The following is a 27221-nucleotide window of genomic DNA, read 5'->3' as shown; positions in this document are numbered from 1 at the left end:
TTCTACTTAAATTCATCATGCATTCTATTATCATGGTGTTTGGCAATTACAAAACATTTTAACAATTTTCTAAAATCAACTTCATCTCACAATTTAGCCAAACACCCAAAAACATAAATGTTTATTTCTTTGAATTTCATTACAAAACTTAGTTGCATTTACCCAAAGCTTCTTCCTTTAGAATTTCATTAGGGTTCATCATCAAAATCCCCCCAAAATACCAATTTTTCCATTCCCACTAAAAACCCTAGTCTCAATATCCAAAACCCTAAATTCAAAAATTGAAGAATGGAGGAAATTCTTACCTCAAGAACAATCACAATTAGATTTCCAGATTTTTCTCCTTTCTCCTTGTTAATTTCGGCCTCCCCCAATTCAATATAAACCCTCACTTTGTTAATTATTTGATTGAGTTGATTAATTTGATCTAGAAGGGTGAACTTGCATGAAATCCCTTTGATGGATTAGAAGGAAGTGGAAGGCTTTAGAGGATTAGAGAAAGGAAGGATTAGAGAGGGAGAAGGTAGTGAAATTATAATTCATCAACACAAAGTGGCTCAACATGTTACCCTCCTGCCACGTTTTGTTTAATTTTATAGTGGGTATTATACCCGCTAGCCACTAAAGTTCCAACTAAATTAACCTCTTATCTCAAAACAAAATACTAGGAAATTAATTTAATGTTAAAAATATAAAATGGTTAATTTTCTATTACCTTAAAACATTGGGGTGTTACATTGTAAAACCTAGATAAAAAGATTAAGGAAAACGAACATGGTACCCGCGTAATGCGGTGGCGGTGGTGGGGAAAGCGGTCTAGTGGTGTTGATGATGGTGGTGTAGGTTGATGTAATTGTGATAGTGGAAAATCTAAAAGATAAGAGATTAAAGTGTTAATTATTAAAATAAAGGTTTAGAGTGTATATTATACGAGTAATTCATTAAGGGCAAAACATAAAATGTAAAGGTTAATTGTAGTAATTCAAAGGTGATATTACCTAAAATAAAAAGAGGTTATTCGGGGAGTAAAGATAAAAGATGACTAAAGAGATAGGTGAACTATGAACCTATTTAGTGGGTACTGGGTATATAATTCCGCCTTTGATTTTTTTACATATACCTCTTAGCAGTGCAATAACACTTGTATAGTGTACATTTGGAAGTCAAGGATTAATGAAAAAATGAAAAGATGAAAAATTGAAAAGAGTGAGAAGATGATGTATGAAAAAAAAAGTGAAAATGGTAAACGGTTAAGGATGGTAAATATCAAGATGATCCACTGTGGGAAACAATGGGTTCATTACTTGATTGCTTCATTGTAAATATGGCTGACTTTTTAGGTGTGATCCATGTGACCTCACCAACTGTTCTAAAAGGTTTTGCATTATATTTGAACACAGATTAATTATTGAGATTCTATACATATGGATTGAATCAAAGGTTAAGTCATTATAGTGTAGCCAATCCATATATATACCAGCACTTTCTCAAAAAACCTATAGATATACTATTCTACAGAAGTATACAATAGTAAATATGGACGTGGACAAAAATGAAGTTTACAGCTATTAGCTAGGCAGCAACCACTTGGACCAAACTCTTGAAAGGTGGTGCAGGACTGGCGCCCGTTGCTTCTGACGGAACCCCAACTGATTAATCATTTTTAGGACCTCACTCATTTTTGGCCTTGACGTTGGGTTTTTAGACAAGCACTTGTTGGCTATAATTGACAACTTTTGTGCTGACTTTAGTGAGTACTGACCTTCAAGTCTTGGATCGATGATTAGCGGGAACCTTTTTGATCCTAGAAAGGGTTTTACCCCTTCTAAAAGGTTTTGCTCGTTCTTAGCCTGAGTCATATCCAACGGGAGCCTCCCTGTGATAAGTTCATACAAGAACACCCCGTAGCTCCATATGTCACTCTTGGACGTGCGATTTCCTATTAGGATGTACTCTGGTGCCATGTATCCTGCCATTCCTACAGCCTGATGACAAGTTTAGAATCATCAAACTAGAAGTGATAGTCTGGTTATTGAAGTCTATAAATGCACATACATTTCTGATCACATTTTACAGATGGTTAATCTATATTCTCCATTTGTTAACCACAAGGGTGGGGCCTAATGATAGAGAATGGGTTTCTAAATGTGAAAATACCTAGAGGTCTCAAATTTTATGCCCACAGAGGTTCATCCACGATGACTCTGGGCTACCTGCAAAGCGGGCAGTTGACCAGAGTAATTAGTCAACTATCAAAGTGGGTCGGAAACTTAGGTTCCCCAAAAAATCATAGAAGGCCCCTGGGATAGCAGGCGATCATGAAAACTGAAAGCTAATATTAGGGGCTTACCATAGCTGAGACATGGGTAAGTTCTCCTTGAGGACCTAATCGAGCCAATCCCAAATCTGAAAGCTTAGCATTCCATTGACTGTCTAGAAGAACGTTGGAAGATTTGAAATCTTCAAAAATATTCTACAAAAAATAATAATATTACCAATTTTGTAAGCAAGCACACTTGTAAATCATCTTCATTTTGAGCTTTCAAATTACCTGAAAATCCATCTCTTCATGCAAGTATGTCAAGGCACGAGCAGCGTCTTGAGCCACTTTCAGTCTCATGGTCCATGAGAGTGGTGATTCAGAACTTGTGGATAAATGATGGTCTACACTTCTGTTAGGTATATATTCATAGACTAGAAGCCGTTGTATCCCTCTTTCATTGTCTTCTGCACAATAACCAACTAGTTTGACAAGGTTTGGATGCTCAACCAACCCGACAACATGTACGTCTGTTACCCAATCTTTGATCTCCTGTTACATAGTAATTGGAGCACAAACTTAGTTAGATACTTGCAACTTTTTACTTTGTTCCTGTTCAAGGCAAATAGAACGAATTTGGGGATTTTGGCCAAAGACACCTTAAATTAAAAAATTTAGTAATTTATGTACATTGGATAACATTCAAAACTATGATTCTTATTGTACTTGCATATTTTTGGCAAGTATAAGAATTTTACTAATTAGGTAATTATAACTTTATTTGACCCACTAAGGTCAAAATTTATCTATGGCAAAAGTGGAATCGCTTCGTTGGCTAGGTTAGGTTGGAGCAATGAATGATCACATGTCCGAGGTAGCTTTTATCGTGTCACCCATTACCGGGTACAATGACTAAAACTACGAGTATGATTTGGCTGCTCTGGTAAAGCTCTAATTACCTAAATGAATGTTCATCGAAAGCTATAGTTACCAAAAAGTGAACTTTTCTGAGGAATGTTATGTATTTGAAGACAACTTGTAGAGCAGGTATGGTCAATATTGTATATATTTGTGAAACTGGTAGTTCCCAGCTATGATAAACAAGCAAAATCCAGAAATGCCAACGCCGGCCTTTGTCTATGTGTTACAGTGTACGTGGGAAGCCCGTGAATTTGTAGTTCCGGATTTTTGATTATCATTATTGCAAAGATGACACACAACCAGCCACCACCCCTGGCCCTGTATAGGCTAAAGTCAGGAAGTATTGTCCTGTCTTTGGCAAAAAGTAGTCTAATGCCAGGAACTATGAAGTCTGGGTTTCCCACGTACGCTGTAAGCACAGCTGGAATGACACATAGCCAAAGACCAACGTTGACTATTACAGATTTTTCTTGTTTGGCATAGACTCGAACTAATGTGCTTTTGAGGTGTCGCACGTCGCCTCAAAAACCCATAATTAATAAGTTGGACTTTTCTGGTCAAAAAGTGACTATATTTTGTAAAGGAGCATCAATTGGAAACAATAATAATAGCTCATCGAATGTAATGAAATTCAAGTATGTATTTTGGGCATTTGGGCCATCGATTGAAGCGTTTCGAATGTGTAGGCCTGTAATTTGTGTTGATGGAACACATTTATGCGGATCATATAAAGGGAAAATGCTTGTCGCCGTTTCAAAAGATGCAAATAATCGAATCTTACCCGTTTCTTATGCCATAGTTGATGAGGAGACATCACATAGTTGGTGTTGGTTTTTTGAGCAATTCAGGTACTTTTTTTGTGTTTTAAAATTCTATCTCTTTTTAATCAATGCTTTAGATATACCTTTACAAATTATAATTATAGAACATTCTGTTTTGTAGGTATTACATTGCACCAAATAGATAATTATGTGTTATTTCCGATAGACATCGGGGAATCATTCATGCAATGAAAAATTTGGAGGGGTGGAAAGAGCCATTTGCATATCATCGGTTTTGCCTTCGACACCTTCGGAGTAATCTAATGTCAAAGTTCAAAAACTTGACACTTAAAAGATTATGTTGGGCAATTGCTAGCACCACTCAAGAACGAAAGTATAATACTTATAAGAGTGAGATACAAGCAATCAGTGATGATATATGCATGGAATTATCTTGAAGAAATTGAACGAAGTCAATGGTGTCTTGCATTTGATAATAATCATCGATGGGGTTCTTTGACAACGAATACATCTGAGAGTTTTAACAATGTATTCCGAGGTGCTAGACAGCTACCCATAAGAGCTTGTATGGAACTAACATTTAAGAGGACAGTTCAACTCTTTAAAAAGTATAGTGCTACTGCTTTGAATTGCAAAACGTCTCTACCACCGAACATATGGACATTGTTTCGGAAAGCTGATACAAATGCACAAGGTCACCAAATTGACGAGTTTGACTACAGAAACGGTGTGTACAAGGTTATTACATCAAGAAAAGTAAATGGTCATGGAGGAAATGTGCAAATGGTCCATTATTATGAACAAAAATGCACATGTGGTAAGTGGCAAACCTATAGATTTCCTTGCTCACATGCAATTTCAGTTTGCCGAAATAGAAAAGATAACCCCCTCACACTTGTGAATGATATCTATTCCATTTCAACTTTTAGAAGTCAATATGCTTCCCATTTTACTCCTCTCCCCCATGTCGAGTATTGGAATGATCCAGGTTGGAAACTTAAAGGCGATGATTCAAAAATGCATTCTGGTCGTGGAAGAAAGCGTCAAAATCGATTTAAAAATGAGATGGATCAACGTCACCCCGATGAACCGCGTAGATGTGGAGTTTGTAAGTGTAGCGGTCATAATATGAGGAATTGCCTAAACTCGCAACCTAGGTTTGCTAATAGTTAGATTACTAATTATTAACTGTATGTTTTGCTATATAAGGTATTATTAATGTTATAATGGTACGTAATCTTCAAAAGAATGGTTAGACTATTTTTAATGTATGTGTTTTTTAAATATTTATAATATTTTGAAAGTTTTCATATTGCATTATTATATCTGCATCAGTGCATGTATGTGTAGAAAATAATGATGTATCAAAAATGCTAAAGTCCAGATTCAATACAGTTAAATTTATGTAGAAAAACTCGTACTTTGGAGTTAAGAGTTGGAAAAGGGAAAATAAAAATATAGAGATAGATATAAGAAAAATGAGGAGAGAGAAAAATCTGTCAGTATTTTTATTCCTTTTTAGTTGACAATTAAGCATAATATTGGAAAGAGAAATATGAATAAGCATAGATTTGTCCATCTTTTAAAATAATGGCATAGTCTGGGAATTCTCTCTTAATTAGCAGCAACAAGACACCATAATAAACCAGTAAGGTTACCCCTAACAACTAGTTCGAATTTGAACAAATGTCGAGCAAAAACTAATTCGAAATGTGAATAAATGACTAATTAACTGCCCTGAACTATTATCCTTGAGTGTTCCCGATAACGGAGATACCTATAGATTAACATAAGAAAGATTCCCTCATTTTATATGAGCATGTTTTACAAACATCATATGGTTTGGTAGGAAGTAATAAGAAAGCGGAGAAAAACAATGAGAAAAACTTTTCTTGTTTATTTACACTGAAGGATGAAAATAAGAATGGAGAAGTTATAATCATTTTCAATCCCTCTATTCTTCATGATTTGTAGAGAGTATATGAGAATAGAAAAAAGAAAAAATTGTTTTGATGATTTATATGTATTGACTTTATTATTATTAAAAAAATATATTTTTTTATATTCATTTTTTTTGGTTATCAAACAACCGAATTCATGCTCTTTTCAAATACTTATTCTTTTTTATATCCATATTTGTTTTGACGGAGATTGAGTCCCCTTGTTGTTGTTGTCGATATGTATATATGGCGTAACTTTTACTTAAATTATCAAGGGAGGTAATCTCATGTGAATTGAAAAGGGATTTCTTACATATATTATGTATAAAGTTAGAAACATTAAGTCATTAAAATATATATATATATAAAAGCATTAACTTTTCAAATACCCGTTTTTTTTATATCAATTAATTTACTTTTGTATTTTTTTTCCTATGTTTATGTTATAATCGACATAAGATATAAATTAGATATAGAAACGGGTGATGTGAATGATTATAACAAGTTGATGTTAATTTTGAGAAAGAAGATATGTATAAATAAATAATAAAGAAAAAAAAACAGGGTAGTTGCAAGAATAACGGAGAAAAACAAACGGATGGTTAACTTTGGATCAAAGTTGCCTCTAAGTTGGGTCTATTGTACCAAAATCGTCACTTTATATATGTTTGACCACTATTGCGAATGATGTAATATTACAGGGATCAAAAATGCATTTCAACCTATTATAAATTTTTTGAACAAAAATAGGTTTCAATATTATTCACCAAAGACAACCCCTAGCAAGGAGCTAGAAAGAAGTCACACCAAAAATTACATAGAGAGTATGTCGACACCATTAACAAGCCAACTATTACAATCAATAGTATCTACCTTAGCTCTATGTTTTAACCACAAGTATGATATTTCCATTATTTCACTTAAGAACGTCGTATTTGAGACCATATAGTTGTTAAAGACTTTCTTAATCCTCCTTTTCCATATTGCCCAAATAGTGGCCATAGCAATGCACATAACACCTTTCTGCTTACTTTTGTTCCTTTGTACACTTCCAACAATGCTTTGCAACTCCATGACAGAACTGCATGATTCCATGGCTTCTAATCTTGTCCATTGCCCGACTATTACCCATATACCGATCACCGATTCACAAGCGAATAAAGCATGGTTAACTGATTCAGGTAGGTTCCCGCAACACGGACAAATGTCTCCACCATAACTAACTCCACGTTTAATAGTTCCATCTTTGTTGGAATCCTATTCGACGCGGCTCGCCAAACAAAAATATTAACTTTAGGGGGTATCCATTTGCACCATTTCATCACTGGTAGTTGATCGGTTGAATTAGACATCAACATTAAATCTTCCTTCACTATCTTAGTAGTGAACTCCAATCCTTTTTCAGTTTTCCAGCCCCATATATCTTCTCCGATGTGCAGTTCAACATCTCTAAGTAAACCAATGAGCTGTAAAAATTCAGACCATCCTTCAAGAGTAACAGGCCGGCGGCGCCAGGGCCATTGCCAAACCACATTAGAACCAAACCGGGTGTAATTTTCTCCCACAAGCGCTTTTCTATTAGTAGCAAACTGATACATATTGGGGAAGGCTTCTCGTAATGAATAAGGTAATAACCAACAATCGTTCCAAAAACTGACTTTATTCCCAAACCCCACTTGACAAACGAGCTTCTCTTTTAAGTTGACATTGTACTTCAAAAATTCCTTTTTGACACTACCAATTGTCTTCCAAACACCATTACAAGCTTTTGAGATAGGAACTAGATCATTGCCCCTGCCTTTCCCATGGATAGATTTATCAACCTGAGCCCATAACTGATCACTATTCTCTTTAAAACGCCACCACCATTTTAACAATAAAGCGTGTTAGCATCATGCAGACTACCGATGCCCAGTCCGCCTTTCCTTTTAGAAGACACTAACTTTTCCCAATTAATCCACCTTATTTTTTTTCCCACATTTGTCCCGCCATCCCATAGAAACTTTCGTCGAATTCTTTCAAGAGTACGTAAGACACTGCATGGGGCTTTATATAAGGACAAATAATAAGTAGGTAAGCTACCGAGAACTGATTTAACCATATTGACTCTTCCCGCCAACGAGACCGACACTCCTTTCCATCGTGATAATCTTGAGTTAAAACGGTCAATAACAGGTTTCCAATTAGCAATCCTATTCATATTCGCCCCCACCTTCAAACGTTTTCAGCACGTGACTTTGTTTCAATTATATTATTCTCTCCATTAAATTCCGTGTCATTCCCATAAATACCATCAATCTTTTCTAACGTATCCTCAATCAAAGCATCATTAACATCAGTCAAATTGAAATTCCCATCAAAATTTAATGACAGATTAAAATTCGCACCGTTAGAATTGACCGCATCTGTTTGACGCTCTGGATTGACCTCGCCGTTTCCTGCCGGAGATCCAACTACCTCTGTTGATTCATTCCGGCACTGTTCCATTGGTATAGCTTCTTTATCAACATCAAACTTCAAAAAATCTGGAATCCAGTTATTATCCTCTTCTAAAATCCAACATTTGAACTTTAAATAAATGGATTATAACAAGGGTCAATTTAACGCGCGAGACTAATGTTGAAAGTCTTCTCTTAAAGTCTAAGAAACAGGGCTGGCTTAGACTTATTTGATTATATTACGATATCATACATCTATATATAAACTAATCTGATGTTCGGCTCGTGTACATAAAGTCTAAAGTCAACCTGCTACAATTTGCTCATCAACGGTGCGACACATACCCAAGGTAAAGGCTAGCAAGTGCCATCATAAAAACAAACAGCAGGTGGACTTGAGTCACTCTTGTCATCGCGTTTTCATTGGTTCTCAAGTTGTTCTGCAAATAACATAAAAGTCTGAGTCAAATTTCATTAAGCTATATATATGTATGAACACAAGTGCAAAAACCAGAGAACTACATCCAACTTAGAAACCATATATAGTATATATCTGTTAACTATAACCATATATAGTATCGGCCTAGATACTCATCTGTGGATAATTTAATAGTCAGCCAAAATTCCAAAAACTCCCTCTTTTATCACTTTCATAAATTCAAACATAAGACTGGAGACTCTTCGATTTCACCATAAACATATAGTGTTGGAGTCCTGGACAACCATAGAGAGTGGAGGATCTTAGACAGTGAAACGACTGCTCGTGCATGTTATTGTAAAAATAAGCCCAGCTACTGAACTAACGGATCCAAAAATTTCCAATAATATATTTAGAGCACTAAGAGGACCCTAACTATATATTTGGAGGACTTTAGGCAATGGCCTAACCTATTCGGTTGACCATCATTATAACATCGCTATACGCCTATAACTATACATATATACTCCATATTAAGGTTGTAGTGTTGTACCTATAATAAAATTGAATATTGATGACAATTTATTGGTTTTAATCTTTTTTGCTTTTGCTTTTTTAAACGACGAGAGTGTGTTGTGGCGGTGAGATGGTGAGGGTAATAACTCATAGAGTATTATAGGTCGTAGAAGGTGATATGTCATACGTTGTCATAGGCAAATGCCTTAGTCGTACTAGCTCCGCCCTCGAATTTAAAAATTAATCGAAAATATATCGAATGACATTTTTAATGAAATAGCATGAAATTTTAAGAACACTCATATAATTCTTATAATTTATCGATGTACAGTTTTTGAGATAAAAGATTTTGAAAGATTTAGAGAAATAAAATGATTTATGAAGGAGAGTGAAAAAATGAGTGGTTGAGATTTGAGGAGAAAGAGGAAAAAGAATGGATGAAATTTAAGAGTATTATGGATATATTAGGTAAAAATATTTATATTAGTAATAAATAAAAGAGGTAATTTAGGTAGTTGAATTGAAAAAATTGATAAAATGATAGGATAGATATAGCTATAGATTTTTAAACGATAAGTTAGAATAATTGACGGTCATTAGTCCATCCGGTCTATCAAACCCACCCATATATAGGTGAGGAAACTCCATGGCCCGCATTTGACCCAATTACTTTTGTTGCATGGTGAATTGAAGTCGGCTCATGACCTCACTATTATTCAGTCGATGGTTTTTTTCTTTCTTTTTTTTTTTTTTTGTATCTTTTGTTACCGATATTAAATAAAGAAAAAGGAAGACGTAAAATGAAAATAGCATAAAAGTAAAAGCATCGTGTATGACAATTTTATAAGTTGTTTCTAAGGAATTAACCATATCCATTTATAGCAAATAATCTACAGAACTTACCTCGATACTTTCAAGCTCTTTCACGACAATATACATGGAAGGTCGTTCTTTTGGATCATCCAACAAGCATCGATAAGCCATTGCCGAGTATTTGTCCAGGGAATCTGAGTTGATGTTCTTTTCTCTTAGAAGAGCAGGATCAACGATCTCATCAAGTTTCTTCTCTTCATACGACTCTTTCATCAGTTCCGCTGATAACATGACGCCATCCACCTCTTCGGTGCACAGCCTCCCACACAACACTTCAAATAATACCATGCCAAAAGAATATACATTGCTTTTTTCGGTCTCAATACCATCAGTAATGTATTCGGGTGAGTTATAAGGGTCGGCACCTCTATCTAAACCTGTTGAATATTGCGTGGATATACCTGAATCGGAAATTTTAGCAACCCATTTGTCATCAAGAACAATAGAGGTGCTTTCGAGACCTTTCAGGCCTGTGTATTTATTACTAACAAAGTAAGATAAACCACGACCGGCAGCTGCGCAAATTTCAAGTCTTTGTAACCACGTAAGACTAGTAGTATAAGCTCTATTGTTACGCCTTATATACTGATCTAAACTTACACCCTCTGGATACTCACGCACTATAAACTTCTTCCCTTCCTCATAGCAATAACCGAGAGCCGAGAGAAAGTTTGGATGGTGTAGTTTACAGAGGAAGTCCACTAATTCCGTATAATAACTTAGTGATCCTGAATTCTCTAGAAACCTTACTAGATATACCCTTGTAGGTATTCCGAAAATGGAAAGTTCCCCGTCATATATCAATGTGCCATCACGATTGCTGCCAATACACGAAGTAAAGTTATTGGTTGCTACTTCTATCTCTTTCAATTCAAATTTCTGCATTGTCGCTACCTGCATCTGTTTCAAAGAAAGTTATGTTTAGGAAAACCTTTTATTTATTGGTGCTCTGTTTAGGATATTATATACAAAACAGTTTTTTTTTTTTTTTTTGAAAGGTGAATTTTGTTGGAAATTTCGTGTCGCGATTCGACATCGTGAGGTCTAGGCGTCTAGCATACGTTGTCTTAACCGGGTCCGTGCTAGAGAGCTCCCTCGAAGTAAAAATGCCTATTTCAAATACCGGAAAGTCAAGTTTAATTCTTATCTATTGGAAAAGACATGCACTGGCAGTCCCTTGCAGGTGGATAATTAAGGATCACATTCAGAATGAAAAACATAAAGTAGATAAGATAAATGGTATAGAATCTACGTACCTCGTCTCTCACTATATCTTCAAGCTCTTTTATTAAGGTCTGGATTGTTGGTCGTTCGTTCGGATCATCCAACAAGCATCTATATGCAATTGCAAAATATTTACCCATGGAGTAATCATCGATCATTTGTGCTCTTAATCTAGGATCGACAATCTCATCTAATTTCCACTTTGCATGCAAGTCTTTGATTAGTTCGGCTGATAACATGTAGCCATCTACCTCTTCGGTACACAGCCTCCCACATACAACTTCAAATAGTACCATACCCAAAGAATATATATCTCCTTCTTTCGACCCTTTACCACTAAGAATGTACTCTGGTGCGCTATAAAGACGTTTAGCAGTAACGACATCTAAAATTGTTGTTGAACTTGGGGCGGATATCATAAAATCACTAACTTTAGCAACCCACTCTTTATCTAGCAAAATATTTGCACTACTAAGTGCACCCTGGGCTATGCCTCGATTATGAAGTTGATATAACCCATGAGCTACACCGCAACATATTTGAAGTCTTTGGAGCCACTTTAGAGTAGTATTGTTGCTCCTGCAGCTTATATACTGATCTAAGCTTCCACGCTCTGCATATTCATGGACTATAATATTTCCCCTTTCGTCGTCACAATAGCCGAGAACAGAGTTGATGTTTGGAGACACTTGACAAGAGAAAGTAGCTTGGTACAAACAATAACGTTTTGAATGGTGATCACAAAACCTCTTGATAAAGGCCATTGTAGGTTTTCCTCCTGAAATGGAAAGTTTCCCTTTGTATATCTGATATCGACCATCTTCCCAAATACACTTTTTAAAGTTTCCGGCTGCTACTTTTATCTCTTTCATTGGCATTTCTGGTAGTGATATGTTGGCGAGGCCCTATCAGTTTTGAAAAAACAAAGAAGACGGCTGTCAGGGAAAAAAAAAACTATCAAGCTAGACGTATCCTTTTTAAAAATAAATAAATAGTATTTGTTTTTAGGTTGTTAAATTAATAATAAAATTTCAAATGATCGGAATTTTAGACTTATTTCTAGATTTTTTATCAAAACTGAAATTAAGAAAGATGATGAAAATATCAAATAATCGTATTTTAACTATATTGTACCTAAATTTATGTACTGACATGCACAGTTCATATGTTTAGCCCTATATAAATCAATTTCACTACAAGACGAAAATTTTGTACGGATGAGACAAAAACTAACTCAAATGGTGTAGTTAGGAACAACACTCAAATGGTGTAGACACCGAACTTGTCCACGTACATTGAAGTTCGGTGTCTACAACACCGAACTTGTCCTACGTGGCAATATTTAATTTTGAACAGGTAGCCTCTTTTTCAGAGTGAATATTAATACAATGATGACAAACAACTATGAAATATTGCCATGTAGGACAAGTTCGGTGTTGTAGACACCGAACTTTAATGTATGTGGACAAGTTTGGTGTCTTCAACACCGAATTTCATAGTTTTACAAATATATTAAGTCTTGTTCCTAGTTACACCATTTGAATTAATTTTTGTCCCATCCGTACAAAATTTTCATGCAAGACAAGAAGCCATTACTAGAATAGCAATACATGTTACTACACACTCTCTAATAATGATCATATAGCATAAATTATATTGGTTCATCAATCTCATTTTTTCTATATGAATGAATGAACAAGATTATCTAAATATATATAAATACAAGTATATACTACTAGAAAAAACACCTTTAATGACACCTAAATTATGACACACACATTTTAATGACAAGCAAAAACGCGTGTCATAAAAATACTGTCATAATTTGTAAGATCTAAAGGGTTTATGACAAGGATATAAAAGAAGGGCACAAGAATGTGGATGCTGCTGTTGGCTTTGGTCTTTATTTACCGGTCTTGTATTCTATATAATTTAGCGGTTGTAAACTTTTATGGTTAATTTTAGACTTTTAAAATAACTTGCAGTTGTATGAAACACATTATTTTGATATATATGAAATGCGCTCTTTTGCTATTTGTGTATTTATTTGTATTATGAAATTAACTGTTATTTAATATGTGGATATTAGTAATTTTATAAAAAAAAAAATTTTAAAAATGTTTGAACCATGACACGCAAAAAAGGTGTCATAAAATAGTGTCATAAAAGCCTGTCGTAAAAGAGTGTTATAAAAGCGTGTCATAAATTCATGACGCGCGAAATGCGTGTGATAAAGCTTTATGACGGGTCGATTTATGACACCAAAAAGCGTGTCATCTGACCCTTTTATGACACGCAATTAGTGTCATTAAAGGCATTTTTTCTAGTAGTGCTATATGGAGGGAAAAAAATTCAGCGATCAAAACGTACTTGGTATCTATATGCAAGGTCAAGCTCTTCCACGATTTTAGCCATTGATGGTCGTTCTTCGCGATTTATGTGCAAACATTGATAAGCTATTGCTGAAAACCTTTCTAAAGACTTAGGTGAAATTGTTTCTCTTATACTAGAGTGAATGATCGTATCCAATGTATTTTCTTCATAGCACTTCCGTGCCAATGCCACCAAAGATGTGCCCATATCATTGTAGTACTTTGCATATGCGAGTCTTCCGCAAAGAACTTCGAACAAAACAACACCAAAGGAATAGACGTCAGATTCTTTTGACAACAAGTTTGTATGATCATATAAGGGATCACAATACCCCCTTGTACCTACTGCATTTGAAAAAACAAAAGTGAATTGTTGGTTAGCAGGACCTAGTTTAGACAAACCAAAGTCTGATATCTTAGGTTCCAAATTATCACCCAACAATATATTTGCACTTTTGATATCTCTGTGTAAGACTCTTTGTTGACTCCCCTTTAAAGGTTCATGAAGGAATTGTAGTCCCCTTGCTGCCCTATGGCATATAAAAAGCCGTTTATGCCAAGAAAAATTGGTGTGACTTATGTATAAGTCGAGACTTTTGTTGGATAGATACTCATAAACAAGAAGATTCTCGCTAAGCTCATCACAAAAGCCTAAGAGGGAGATAAGATTTTCATGTTTGTATTGAAAAAGTATCATTATCTCTTTCCAAAACTCAGTGGTTCCTTGTCCAAGCGACCTATCTAAGCGCTTAACGGCAACCATGGTTATCACGCCAGATAGGAGAATTTCTCCTTTATAGACTTTCCCGAATCCACCACCCCCGATGCAGTTGGTTTGTGCGAAATTATTGGTGGCAGATTTTAAAACTCCGAGTGATATTTTGAGATGTTGGAACTCTTTAATGGAAGACATTGTTTTAGTGATCAAAACAAAACCGAACTGAAAGAAGAGAAGGTATATAAGATGAATAAGCAGTAGTATAGCAAATCGATGGAATAGCTTGACAAGAAAAACAACATAAATGTACGTGTTCTCTATCTTGGTCGATCAGCACTTCTGTCATGGACTAATTATATATCACGAGGCAGCTGGCCGATGGCTGACATCTATTTTTGAACGTCTAGCAAAACACGTCTTAACCGACTTTTTTTTTTTTAACTCAGTCATATTTCATTTATCACTAGCAAGTTGCTAGCTAGCTAGTGTGTACAATATAAAGATAACAAAACACGTCTTAACCAACTACCCCGTGTCGCTTGGTTGTTTTTTTTTTGTTGATAAAGTCAACATCTTTTACTCGGTATTTAATTTTTGTGTATATGAAGTGCTGCTCTGCTCAAGTGCTCATTGGTGGAGTGTGGACGATGTGGATGGTCCATATTGTCATTAATGTGACGCATTATTTGGAATACACATTGAAATATTTTTATCTTCCTCCTATGTTATTTGGATAAACATAATAATAATTTTAAAAAATAAAATTGTTTTAAGATTATTATAAATTAATTTTGATCAATATATATGGTTTTAATTCACATTAGTATAAGTGGGATATATGAGCTTAAAAGACATACGACGCTGCCAAGATTTCAGATACATCCAGATGCCATGATGCAACATGCTCATTCACGATGAAAGAAGCTGGCAGGTGGTTGGTACTCGATCGTATTTATTTTGAGCGACAGTACGTACAGTTGACTCAGCTTGGCATTATATATATCCAGGCGGCCACTTCATTGTTTTTATTCAAGTCAACATCTTTGAATACGTATGATTTTGTTAAGGAATACGAGCAGTCATTGGCCGCTGAACAATATATAAGTGAATATTTTTTAATTTAATTTTGGCATTACCAAGTCCTATCTAATCTACGCCACCCAGGAAAATGTCTCCTTCATAAACTTTCCCAAATCAACCACGCCCGATACAGTTAATTGGTTTCCGCAAAATAATAGATGACAGATTCCAAATTTTGGAGTGGAATTCGGAGATGATGGAATTCTTTCATACACGACACGACACGACATTATTTTAGTGATCAAAACAAACGAAAGATGAGAAGGAATATAAGCTGAAGTAGTAGTAGCAAATCGACGGAAAATCGAGCATGAGAAGATTCTGAATTTAAATGCATGTGTTATCTATCTTGCTCGGTCAGCACTTATGTGAATGCATTAATATATCACAAAGGCAGTTCGCTGAAATATTTAACGAAACGTGTATAACCAACTACCTAGCCGGCCATCTAATCTTGTGTGTGCGAAGACCAGCGGTTCACCAATGAACCATGTAGACCATGCATGTTGTATCTTTTTTACTAGCTCTTTTATATCTTTCTTTCTCTTTTTTCTTAAAAAAAATTTATCTTAGAAAAACAAAATATCATTAACTTTTACAATAACACATTCTCAACTCACATATTAAATCTACTTAAAATAACTTTTAAATATTTTTCAATTTCTATCTACTCAAAATACATCTCTTCTTCGTACGTTGACTAATATATACTCCTATACTTATACCTAATATATTTATAACTGGCCAGTCACGATACTCGTATTATATACGGAATATATATATAATACGATATATAATCTAACAGTATATGCATCGTACGTTAAACTATAAGTTAATTATCTAATGACATTTAAGCAAGTAAATGTTACTCGTATATGGTTTTGATTAGGAAAATGATAATAAGCAAATATTATTAAAAAAAGGAAAGATAGAGTTAGCTAGTTCAGTATAAATGAAATGTATAATAAATAAAACAAGTAACATTATATAAATAGTTATTATATTAATTTAGTTAAATACTTGGGCTAGTTTCCAATATATATATATATACACTAGAGTGAAAGGCCCGTGCGTTGCACGGTCGGACTTCACGGGTTATTTTGTACGTTTCTTTTATTTAGCGGTTTTTTCCTATGATAGTTTGGAATTTTCTAAACAATACAAAATGATATTAAAAGAACTAAAAGGAAAAAAAGCGTTAATCTTATTCAAAATCAAACTAAAGTCAACCTGATAAACTAAAATAAATACTTCTAAAGCTTGGAATACAACTCTAAAGCCAGGGTGCTAAGTCCACTTCTATCTACACACTCCCTCGATCTCAAAGCCCTTCTGATAACCTGCCGTATAAGAAAGAAAAAGGAATACGGCTGAGCAAAAAACCCAGTAAACGGATATGACAAAAGCTGAAATATAATATCAAATGCGGAGACGTATATTAAAAGAACGAACTTATTACCTTAACAAACTTATTTCAAATCAAAGTATACATACGCATAGTTCACAAATACCTTATACATTAACAAATCAAATTAGACTATAAAACCAAGTTCCATAAAATAATGCACATAAGAGTCAAACAAAATTACTTGTCAAAGGGTCGAACACTTCGTATGACACTACGAAAACGCAAACCGTCAAACTTACAAAATGCCTAGGACCAATCCATACGCCTCCTATCAAAATATCAAAGTGCGCATACCACTACCGGGTAATCAAAAGGAGACGTCGTAGATCAAATCAAATACACCGCTACGGCCGGTGCCACGTCATCGGTGCCACAATAACGCGCCCATGGGACCTCCATGGATAGGTTACTCTTATATGCATATCTTAAGAAACCATTTTGATCGACTTATATATATATATATATATATACTTAAATATATCAAATGACAAACTTAGTTTTCGGACAATTAAATAATAATTACATATATTTCGAGACATTCTAAAATATTAACTTAAAACCACATCTCCATCCACCCAATTCTTACAAAATTTCAATAGAGTCACTTATAAATTTTCGGGCCAATCAATATAATTCATAGTATGCGACTGTATTAATTTCCGTGGCCAATGAATATTCGAGGGACATATCATAAATCACAAAATGCGACTGCATTAATCTTTTGGGGCCAATTAATATGATTTATAATAAGCGACTGTATTATTATTTCGGCCAACGAATATTGAAGGGACATATTAGTGTCCAAATCATCGCACCAAATGTAATATACCAAACGCATCTTTTCGGGACCATACTCAAATCGGGTTTGAAGAGATGGTTTTGACACAACTATAAAGAATAAAATATTATGATTCCCAAATAAATATTTTTGAAGGCAACCCCGTTAGTACATCAAAAGTCAGGGATATCACAATATTTATACAAAGGATAACAAACAACTAATTTTTCAAATAACAAGCAACTTTTATAAAAATAAATACACATTTAATCAAATAAAGTTTTGAGAGAAAAGATTTTACCGGAAGGATTCTAAGACCAACTACAATATCCGTACAATAATATATACATATATAACAAATAAAAGTCTTGAAAGAAAATATTGGACCGAAAAGCTCCTAATTACCTTTAGAATATCCGTACCTTAATAAAGGTCTAAACTTTCAAAAGTCGGTGTACTCCACCAAGATTAGCAAACAAAATCTACATTAAAATAATTTTAACTAAAATCAATATACTTTAAGAATTTCTATAAGAATTAGTTATTTAGATTTATAGGTTTTATTTTCTTTAATATGGTTAATAACCATAACTTGTTTAAAACATGTATTAAAATGATAAAGTTTGTCATATGGCTGACTGGCTTTCTTACTTGTATGTACGTATGCGAAAAACTCGTTACAAAGGTTGTCATTATTTTGCAACATCGAAAACTAACAGTAATATGATTAATCGTTTAGCTATTGATCAAGTTTTTCTCGATCCATTTCTATATAACGTCTTGTATCTTATTATACTTAAATCGAAAGAAGAACTTTTGTTTTATGCCATCATCGAAAAGTTTTTGTTTTCTGTTTCGCGAGTTTGTATCAATATTATAGATCGATTACCACAAAACGTACGTACATTATTAGTATACTTTTTATATCTATTATATAAACACAAGGTAGATATTTAAATGAGTTGATCTCGATATACCTCTACGGATAAAAGATGGTCCTCGTAAACGATTCGAATAGATCTCGAAACGAACAAGAAACAACTCAAGGGTGATAGCTTAACCCGAAGCAGATCTAGCTACGAACTTTCTGACCCATGATCTAAACATAGACTCTTGTTTCTAACTTTCTGATCAATATATCAAGGATTTGTGGTCAACGGAAGAGTGGGACGTACGATGGTGTAGTTTCTGTTTCGAAAGGTGAAGATGTGTTGAAAAATTATGATCGATGTGTATTTATATATATCTTAAGGTTGGGTTTGATGGATGAATAAAAGGGAACAAAATTTGACCCTATAAAATAGATTGTAGTTGAGTAATAGAGGATTTGATTTTATCTAATTTGATCGTCTCTTTGATTTATATGACCAAGTTTCTTCAATTTTGATCAAATATTTAGTTTCACTTAATTAACACAAATTGCTTTTGTGCTCAATTTGTCTACTGCTGCAAGCCGTGCAAGATGAGAAAAACTAAAAGAAGATTTAATATTTGTATAGAACTTATGATTGTAGTTACAAAGTATATTTATTTGGCTTCATAAATTTGGAATACATGTAGTCGTAACCTACACCCAATCGATTTGAATTATTTCTTTTCACTAATAATAATTATTATTATCTTAACAGTTATTGATTCATACATACATATCCCTTAGTAACTTTTGATTCAATTCATTCCATATTTATTTAACATTACTTCATTTGTTTTTAAAGTCCATGATTCTACATTCCTTACATGCTGTCTAATATCTTTCTTAACCAATGCTATACATATTCACGTTAGTTTTTAAATTTCATGTTCTATGACACTAATAATTTAATGATGAAAAATAAGGATGTTAGTGATATCGTTTTAGTTAGCATACGCGTTATAACAAACCATTCAATTAGTATTATATCATTCTCTTAATACATTAGTGTCATTTTTTTTTACGACTTAATCTATCTATCTATATATATATATACTTAGCCCATATTAATACTTCTAATTTATATTTATTTAGATATTTAATTTGGGGTACCAAATTATCAATACCAACATACATCTACACTAAACTATATATATTATAATAAATAGATAGATAAGCATTCAATACCCTAATAATCCTATTAAGTCATTAACCTTATTAAGTATCATAATAAACCCTATTAAGTACATATCGATAAAGCGTCAAGAATGCGCTAATTTTTCCACTATCATGATAGAACTTTTAATTATATTTAGATATAGATTATCAATACCAACATACATCTACACTAAACTATATATATTAAATAGATAGATAAGCATTCAATACCTTAATAATCCTATTAAGTCATTAATCTTATTAGGTATCATAATAAACCCTATTAAGTACATATCGATAAAGCGTCAAAAATGCGTTAAATTTTCACTATCATGATAGAACTTTTAATTATATATAGATATAGATATATATGGAATGGTAATATGAGGCTGTCGGGTATCTAAGTTTAGGTGTGGAACACTCACATCCTGATTTTTTTAACCATAAAAATCATAGGGGCCCAAGCATTTATTCATTAAACAAGAAATAATAAAATATTGGTATGTTGGGGGTTCCACACCTAAACTTAGGTGCCGGACAACCTTAAATTCCCTTTTCCCATATATATATATATGGGAAAAGGGAATTTAAGGTTGTCCGGCACCTAAGTTTAGGTGTGGAACCCCCAACATACCAATATTTTATTATTTCTTGTTTAATGAATAAATGCTTGGGCCCCTATGATATTTATGGTTAAAAAAAATTAATATGTGAGTGTTCCACACCTAAGCTTAGATACCCGACAGCCTTATATTACCATCCCTTATATATATATATATATGGAAAGGTTATATTGAGAACCCCTAAAAAAACAAGAACCTTTAAGAACCCTTTTCATTAGGGGCATTTTAGTATTTTTAACGTTTCATCTTTTATTAATGAAATCACATGTGTACTCTTTTTTAAAAAAATTTCATACTTGCATACATATCTTCAGTTTTTCAATTTTTTTTGATATTTGCATATATGTTTATATGAATGTTTATGCACATGTGATAACTCCATGACACATTCATTTAAAAAAATTTGCATATGTATGCTCATAACTCTCTTCATGCACATGTAATCACCAACTAGATCTTATAAAATATTCACATGCACAAATGATCACAAAATCATGAAACATGTATTTACAAAATATTTGCATACATGTGATGAACTTGCATACATATGATCAACTTACATACATGTGCTCATAGCACTATATTTTTACACATATGAAACATTTATTTACAAAATATTTGCATACATAAGATGAACTTGCATACATATGATCAATTTACATACATGTGCTCATATATTTTTTGAACAATTCAGTTTCATTCTCTTAATTATTCTCATTACTCGTATATTTATCGGAACATACAAAGTGTAAAGGAATCTGTTAACATGAAAAAAAAATCGATGGAATCAAAAGAATGACTAGCTCTAACAAAAAAAAATTCTTCCAGACTGATTTTTTATATCTGAGATATATATAATATTCTACAAAGTTAGTTATTTTTATATGGCAAACTACCATTTTACCATTAATAAATTAACTAAATCATCAGTGTCTTATCTTTAAAAATATCTTCACACTTTTACATCAATTACTTACATTCTGCTACCACCACTAATTAACAATCACTGCCGATATCATCATCAGTCGTCGCACCGCCGCTACCACTAGACTCCATCGCCAACCCTCTTAAAAGATACATAACCCATACAATTTTTTTCATTTTCTTAACAAACAAATTTCGTAAACACAATCAAATAATCCCATTGATCTTTGTATTATGAGAAAATCACGTCATTAGCCAAGTTTTTTTTTATTTTCACAAAATAACCAATAAAATCGCAATAAACTGACAAAATCGCAATGAGATCTTCAAAATCGCAACGAGAACTTCAAAATCGCAACGAGATTCTGCAGAAGAATCTCATAGAAATTATGCGTGATCTCATAGAGATTCTGCAGGATCTCATAGAGATTTTACAGAAGAATCGCATTGCGATTCTCAAGATCTCGTTGCGATTCTCAGAATCTCGTTGTGATTCTTCATAATCTCATTGCGATTCTTCATAATCTTATTGCGATTTTGATGTTCTCATTACGATTTTGAAGATCTCATTGCGATTTTGTCAGTTTATTGCGATTTTGTTGGCTATTTTGTGAAAATCTAAAAAAACTTGGCTAACTTGGTAATTTGGTATAATCACAATGAAATTTGGCTAATGATGCGATTTTCTCTTGTATTATATCCAAGAAAAAGGAGCTCTAAACTGACCCAATGTATAGGTACGTTGAATCTAAACGAGACACGAGAGTATATAAGTATATTACATATTTACAACTACACCCCTTAAACTATTGTTACATCTTCATATTAGATCTAACAATGATCACTTTGAGGTTTAGACGATTATGTGAGATGAGTGAGGAAATCATAGTGAGTGGCCATGATTTTGGTTTTTTAGTTCTAAGACAAAACCTAGATAAAAAGATTAAGGGAAATGACTAGAGATATAGGTGGACTATGAACCTATTTAGTGGGTATATAATTCCGCCTTGATTTTTTTACATATACCTCTTAACAGTGCAATAACACTTGTATAGTGTACATTTGGAAGTCGAGGATTAATGGAAAAATGAAAAGATGAAAACTTGAAAAGAGTGAGAAGATGACGTATGAAAAAAAATAAGTAAGTGGAAATGGTAAACGGTTAAGGATGATACATATCAAGATGATCCACTGTGGGCAACAATGGGTTCATTACTTCATTGTAAATATGGCTAACTTTTTAGGTGTGATCCATGTGACCTCACCAAGAGTTCTAAAAGGTTTTGCATTATATTTGAACATGGACATGGACAAAAAGATTAATAATATATACCAGCACTTTCTAAAAAAACCTAGATAAAAAGATTAATAATTGAGATTCTATACATATGGATTGAATTTCAAAGGTTAAGTCATTATTGTGTAGCCATATATATATACCAGCACTTTCTCAAAAAACCTATAGATATGAGTACTATTCTACAGAAGTTTATAATAGTAAATATGGACATGGACAAAAATGAAGTTTACAGCTATCTAGCTAGCTAGGTAGCAACCACTTGGACCAAACTCTTGAAAGGTGGTGTAGGACTGGCGCCCGTTGCTTCTGACGGAACCCCAACTGATTAATCATTTTTAGGACCTCACTCATTTTTGGCCTTGACGTTGGGTTTTTAGACAAGCACTTGTTGGCTATAATTGACAACTTTTGTGCTGACTTTAGTGAGTACTGACCTTCAAGTCTTGGATCGATGATTAGCGGGAACCTTTTTGATCCTAGAAAGGGTTTTACCCATTCTAAAAGGTTTTGCTCGTTCTTAGCCCGAGTCATATCCAACGGGAGCCTCCCTGTGATAAGTTCATACAAGAACACCCCGTAGCTCCATATGTCACTCTTGGAAGTGCGATTCCCTACTAAAGTGTACTCTGGTGCCATGTATCCTGCCATTCCTACAGCCTGATGACAAGTTTAGAATCATCAAACTAGAAGTGATAGTCTGGTTATTGAAGTCTATAAATGCACATACATTTCTGATCACATTTTACACATGGTTAATCTATATTCTCCATTTGTTAACCACAAGGTCTCAAATAGGGATAAGTACCCAGAAATGCAGTTAACTAATGCTCAAAAGTTATTGTGTGCACGAACTTTAGGTCAACTTTATTATATTTAGGAAACTTGTTCAATAGTCCTATACCATGCAAAAGTGACCGGGTCAAAAGTTAGCCGGTCACCACTTTCACGTTGACCCGTTGACTGCTTACGTGACAAGCACACAATAACTTTTTGGGATTAGTTTATACACAATTAAAAAAAAAATAGATTATATTTTTTCAAACTCGCTGAAACTGCAAATACTCGCTGAAAAACTTAAAAATCCGATTAAACCTTCGTTTATTCGAATTAGACCACGAAAATTGGCACCAAAATACTCAAAAATCAACCGCTAACAAACCCTCGGCAAAAGTTAAACCATTTGAGACTCGCCGGAAAATTTAAAATCACCATAACATTGTTGTTTCTTCGAGTTTCGGACAACAATTTTGAGTAGTTTGGTGTTGGTTTCAAGTCGAAACTTGAATAAACAAAGTTATGGTGATTTTAATTTTTCCGCTGAGTTGGTGAATTTTCCGGCGAGTCTCAATCGGTTTAACTTTTGTTGAGGGTTTGTTCGCGGCTGATTTTTGAGTATTTTGGTGCGAATTTCGTGGTCTAATTCGAAGAAACGAAGGTTTAATCGGATTTTTAAGTTTTTCGGCGAGTATTTGCAGTTTCCGGCGAGTTTGAAAAAAAAATAATATGTTTTTTTTTTAATTGTATGCCTAAACTAATCCCAAAAGGTTATTGTGTGCATGCCACGTAAGCAGTCAACGGGTCAATGTGAAAGTAACCGGTCTCACATAGCCATAATCCCGTTTTATGTTCACAATAACCAAAACTTCAAGTTTCGTGAACACAATAAAGCTGACCTAGAGTTCGTGCACACAATAACTTTTGAGCATTAGTTGACTGCATTTCTGGGCACTTAACCCTCTCAAATACTACGCCCACATAGGTTCATCCGTGATGACTCTAGGCTACCTTCAAAGTGGGCAGTTGCCCAGGGATTAGTCAACTATGAAAGCGGGTCGGATGCCTTTGTTAAAAAAAAAATGTATATATACAACTTACAAGGCCCCGGGGATAGCAGGCGATTATAAAAATTGAAAGCTAATATTAAAGGCATACCATAGCTGAGACATGGGTAAGTTCTCCTTGAGGACCTAATCGAGCCAATCCCAAGTCCGATAGCTTAGCATTCCAGTGACTGTCTAGAAGAACATTGGCAGACTTGAAATCTTCAAATATATTCTACAAAAATACAAATATTTCCAATTTTATAAGCAATCACATTTGTAAATCATCTTTGTTTTGAGCTTTAGAATTACCTGAAAATCCATTTCTTCATGTAGGTATGTCAAGGCACGAGCAGCGTCTTGAGCCACTTTCAGTCTCATGGTCCATGAGAGTGGTGTTTCAGAACTTGTGGATAAATGATGGTCTACACTTCTATTAGGCATATATTCGTAGACTAGAAGCCGTTGTATCCCTCTTTCATTGTCTTCTGCACAATAACCAACTAGTTTGACAAGGTTTGGATGCTCAACCAACCCGACAACATGTACGTCTGTTACCCAATCTTTGATCTCCTGTTACATAGTAATTGGAGCACAAACTTAGTTAGATACTTGCAACTTTTTACTTTGTTCCTGTTCAAGGCAAATAGAACAAATATGGAGATTTTGGCCAATGACACCTTAAATTAAAAAATTTAGTAATTTATGTACATTGGATAACATTCAAAACTATGATTCTTATTGTACTTGCATATTTTTGGTAAGTATAAGAATTTTACTAATTAGGTAATTATAACTTTATTTGACCCACTAAGGTCAAAATTTAACTATGGCAAAAGTGGAATTGCTTCGTTGGCTAGGTTAGGTTGGAGCAATGAATGATCACATGTCCGAGGTAACTTTTATCGTGTCACCCATTACCGGGTACAATGACTAAAACTACGAGTATGATTTGGCTGCTCTGGTAAAGCTCTAATTACCTACAAAAATGTTCATCGAAAGCTATAGTTACCAAAAAGTGAACTTTTCTGAGGAATGTTATGTATTTGAAGACAACTTGTAGAGCAGGTATGGTCAATATTGTATATATTTGTGAAACTGGTAGTTCCCAGCTATGATAAACAAGCAAACAGAAATGCCAACGCCGGCCTTTGTCTATGTGTTACAGTGTACGTGGGAAGCCCGTGAATTTGTAGTTCCGGATTTTAGATTATCATTATTGCAAAGATGACACACAACCAGCCACTACCCCTGGCCCTGTATAGGCTAAAGTCAGGAAGTATTGTCCTGTCTTTGGCAAAAAGTAGTCTAATGCCAGGAACTATGAAGTCTGCGTTTCCCACGTACACTGTAAGCACAGCTGGAATGACACATAGCCAAAGACCAACGTTGACTATTACAGATTTTTCTTGTTTGGCATAGACTCGAACTAATGTGCTTTTGAGGCGTCACCCGTCGCCTCAAAAAGTGACTATATTTTGTCGTTAGTGAGCTTTATGAGGCAACAGACGGTCGCTTCAAAAACTCTACGTCTCAAAAGATGCAAATTCTTGTAGTGAGTTGTGTATACTGGTTTCGCAAATTCATCTCATTGACCAAAGCTATTCTATAAGTTGGCTTCAAATACCTACCATTTTTTCCAAAATTTCTACCAAAGTAGACAATCATAAAACTATTTTTGATTATTTTATGATATGTTTCATTACTTTTTCTGGAAAAGTATCTAATGACTGTCTACATTTCATTTCTCCATACCATGTCAAAGACGGGATTAGGTATTGTTGTTTCTTCATTTTTGAATACTAATTAACAGCTAACTCCTAAGTGACTCAAACTTGACCATTCAACTAAAAATCATTTTCGCATTTACACAGAACAAACAGAAATCCATATATACTATAATAAACTTGCCTGCAATGCGCCATTAGCGTACTTCACGGTCACACGAATCTCATCAAAAGGATGTTCCAAACTGTGAATCATACCATTATACACGCTCCAAAATCCGTCCTCTTCAATCTTCCAAGCCCTACTAAAGTTATTAGTTGCTGCTCTGAGTTCAGCAAGTGTGAAAACTCTCAGACTGTTTGGTTTGTCAGACAAATTTGAGAGTGATCGGCTGAGATCCGAAGAAGCTGTATAAAAGGATGATTGATCACTTGAATAATTCGATATCGTGGGAGTTATTGTGCCAGTCTCAATATCATCTTCCCAAGAAATGGAGAAACATCGGCAGTGAAACACCATCAATATTTTTTCTTTCCGTTAATCATTTGACTAAAAGAAAAAGGTATGTAGAATGTAAGACATACAAATACAATGCAAATGTGAATTGCTTAAGCCTAATTTGTGGCCCCATGCATTAGTTGGCCTAATTGTTTGGTTTTTGGAAACTTTTAAGGAATTTGCAAAGCTAGTGGGACTGGGAAACTTCCTTGTCGATTTCATTCTTAGTCAACGATATTATAATCGAAAAGTTTTTCTTTTTTTTTTTTTTTGTTTTAGGAGAAATTATATTACTTGTACAAATGTTTGTTTTTAGAATTGTGCTATCTTAAAACTCTGTTTTCAAACCTCGATCGCTTAAATTTTGGAGGTAACAGGTGATCAGAGAAATACATAAAATTAATCATCACGATATCTTAAATATGAAATTTTTATAAACTTTTTCCATGAAAACAGGCTACTCAGTATTCTAAAAAAGCTCATAAAATGATTTTTTTTTCACCCTCAACGAGTCAGTAGGCTTACCGTACTC

The 27221-nt window shown here is 34.1% G+C and overlaps 1 protein-coding gene and 2 pseudogenes across 1 annotated transcript; all 3 read right to left on the bottom strand.

Moving 5' to 3' along the window:
- Positions 1–1572: 1572 nt before the first annotated feature.
- Positions 1573–3714, bottom strand: LOC122583651 (annotated as a pseudogene).
- A 4403-nt stretch (positions 3715–8117) lies between these two features.
- Positions 8118–14657, bottom strand: LOC122583650. Its single transcript, XM_043756036.1, has 5 exons — positions 13743–14657; positions 11405–12277; positions 10179–11048; positions 8673–8781; positions 8118–8452 (listed from the first exon to the last, which is right to left on the bottom strand). Exons 1-5 carry the CDS (start codon positions 14655–14657, stop codon positions 8118–8120), a joined length of 3102 nt encoding a protein of 1033 aa, XP_043611971.1.
- Positions 14658–22660: 8003 nt separating this feature from the next.
- LOC122582704 lies at positions 22661–26828 on the bottom strand (annotated as a pseudogene).
- Positions 26829–27221: the final 393 nt, after the last annotated feature.

The sequence above is a fragment of the Erigeron canadensis genome, chromosome 9 (genome assembly GCF_010389155.1).
Source record: "Erigeron canadensis isolate Cc75 chromosome 9, C_canadensis_v1, whole genome shotgun sequence".
Classification (NCBI taxonomy): Eukaryota; Viridiplantae; Streptophyta; class Magnoliopsida; order Asterales; family Asteraceae; genus Erigeron; species Erigeron canadensis.
This window is presented reverse-complemented; position numbering and strand designations above follow the sequence as displayed.

What these genes read in the sequence shown, in the direction of transcription:
- LOC122583650 (XM_043756036.1), bottom strand. Translation starts at nt 14,657, where the DNA reads ATGTCTTCCATTAAAGAGTTCCAACATCTCAAAATATCACTCGGAGTT. An exon ending in AAGATATAGTGAGAGACGAG is followed by an intron (nt 11,049 to 11,404) that starts GTACGTAGATTC and finishes TCTTTGAAACAG; the next exon opens with ATGCAGGTAGCGACAATGCA. An exon ending in AAGAGCTTGAAAGTATCGAG is followed by an intron (nt 8,782 to 10,178) that starts GTAAGTTCTGTA and finishes TGTTATTTGCAG; the next exon opens with AACAACTTGAGAACCAATGA.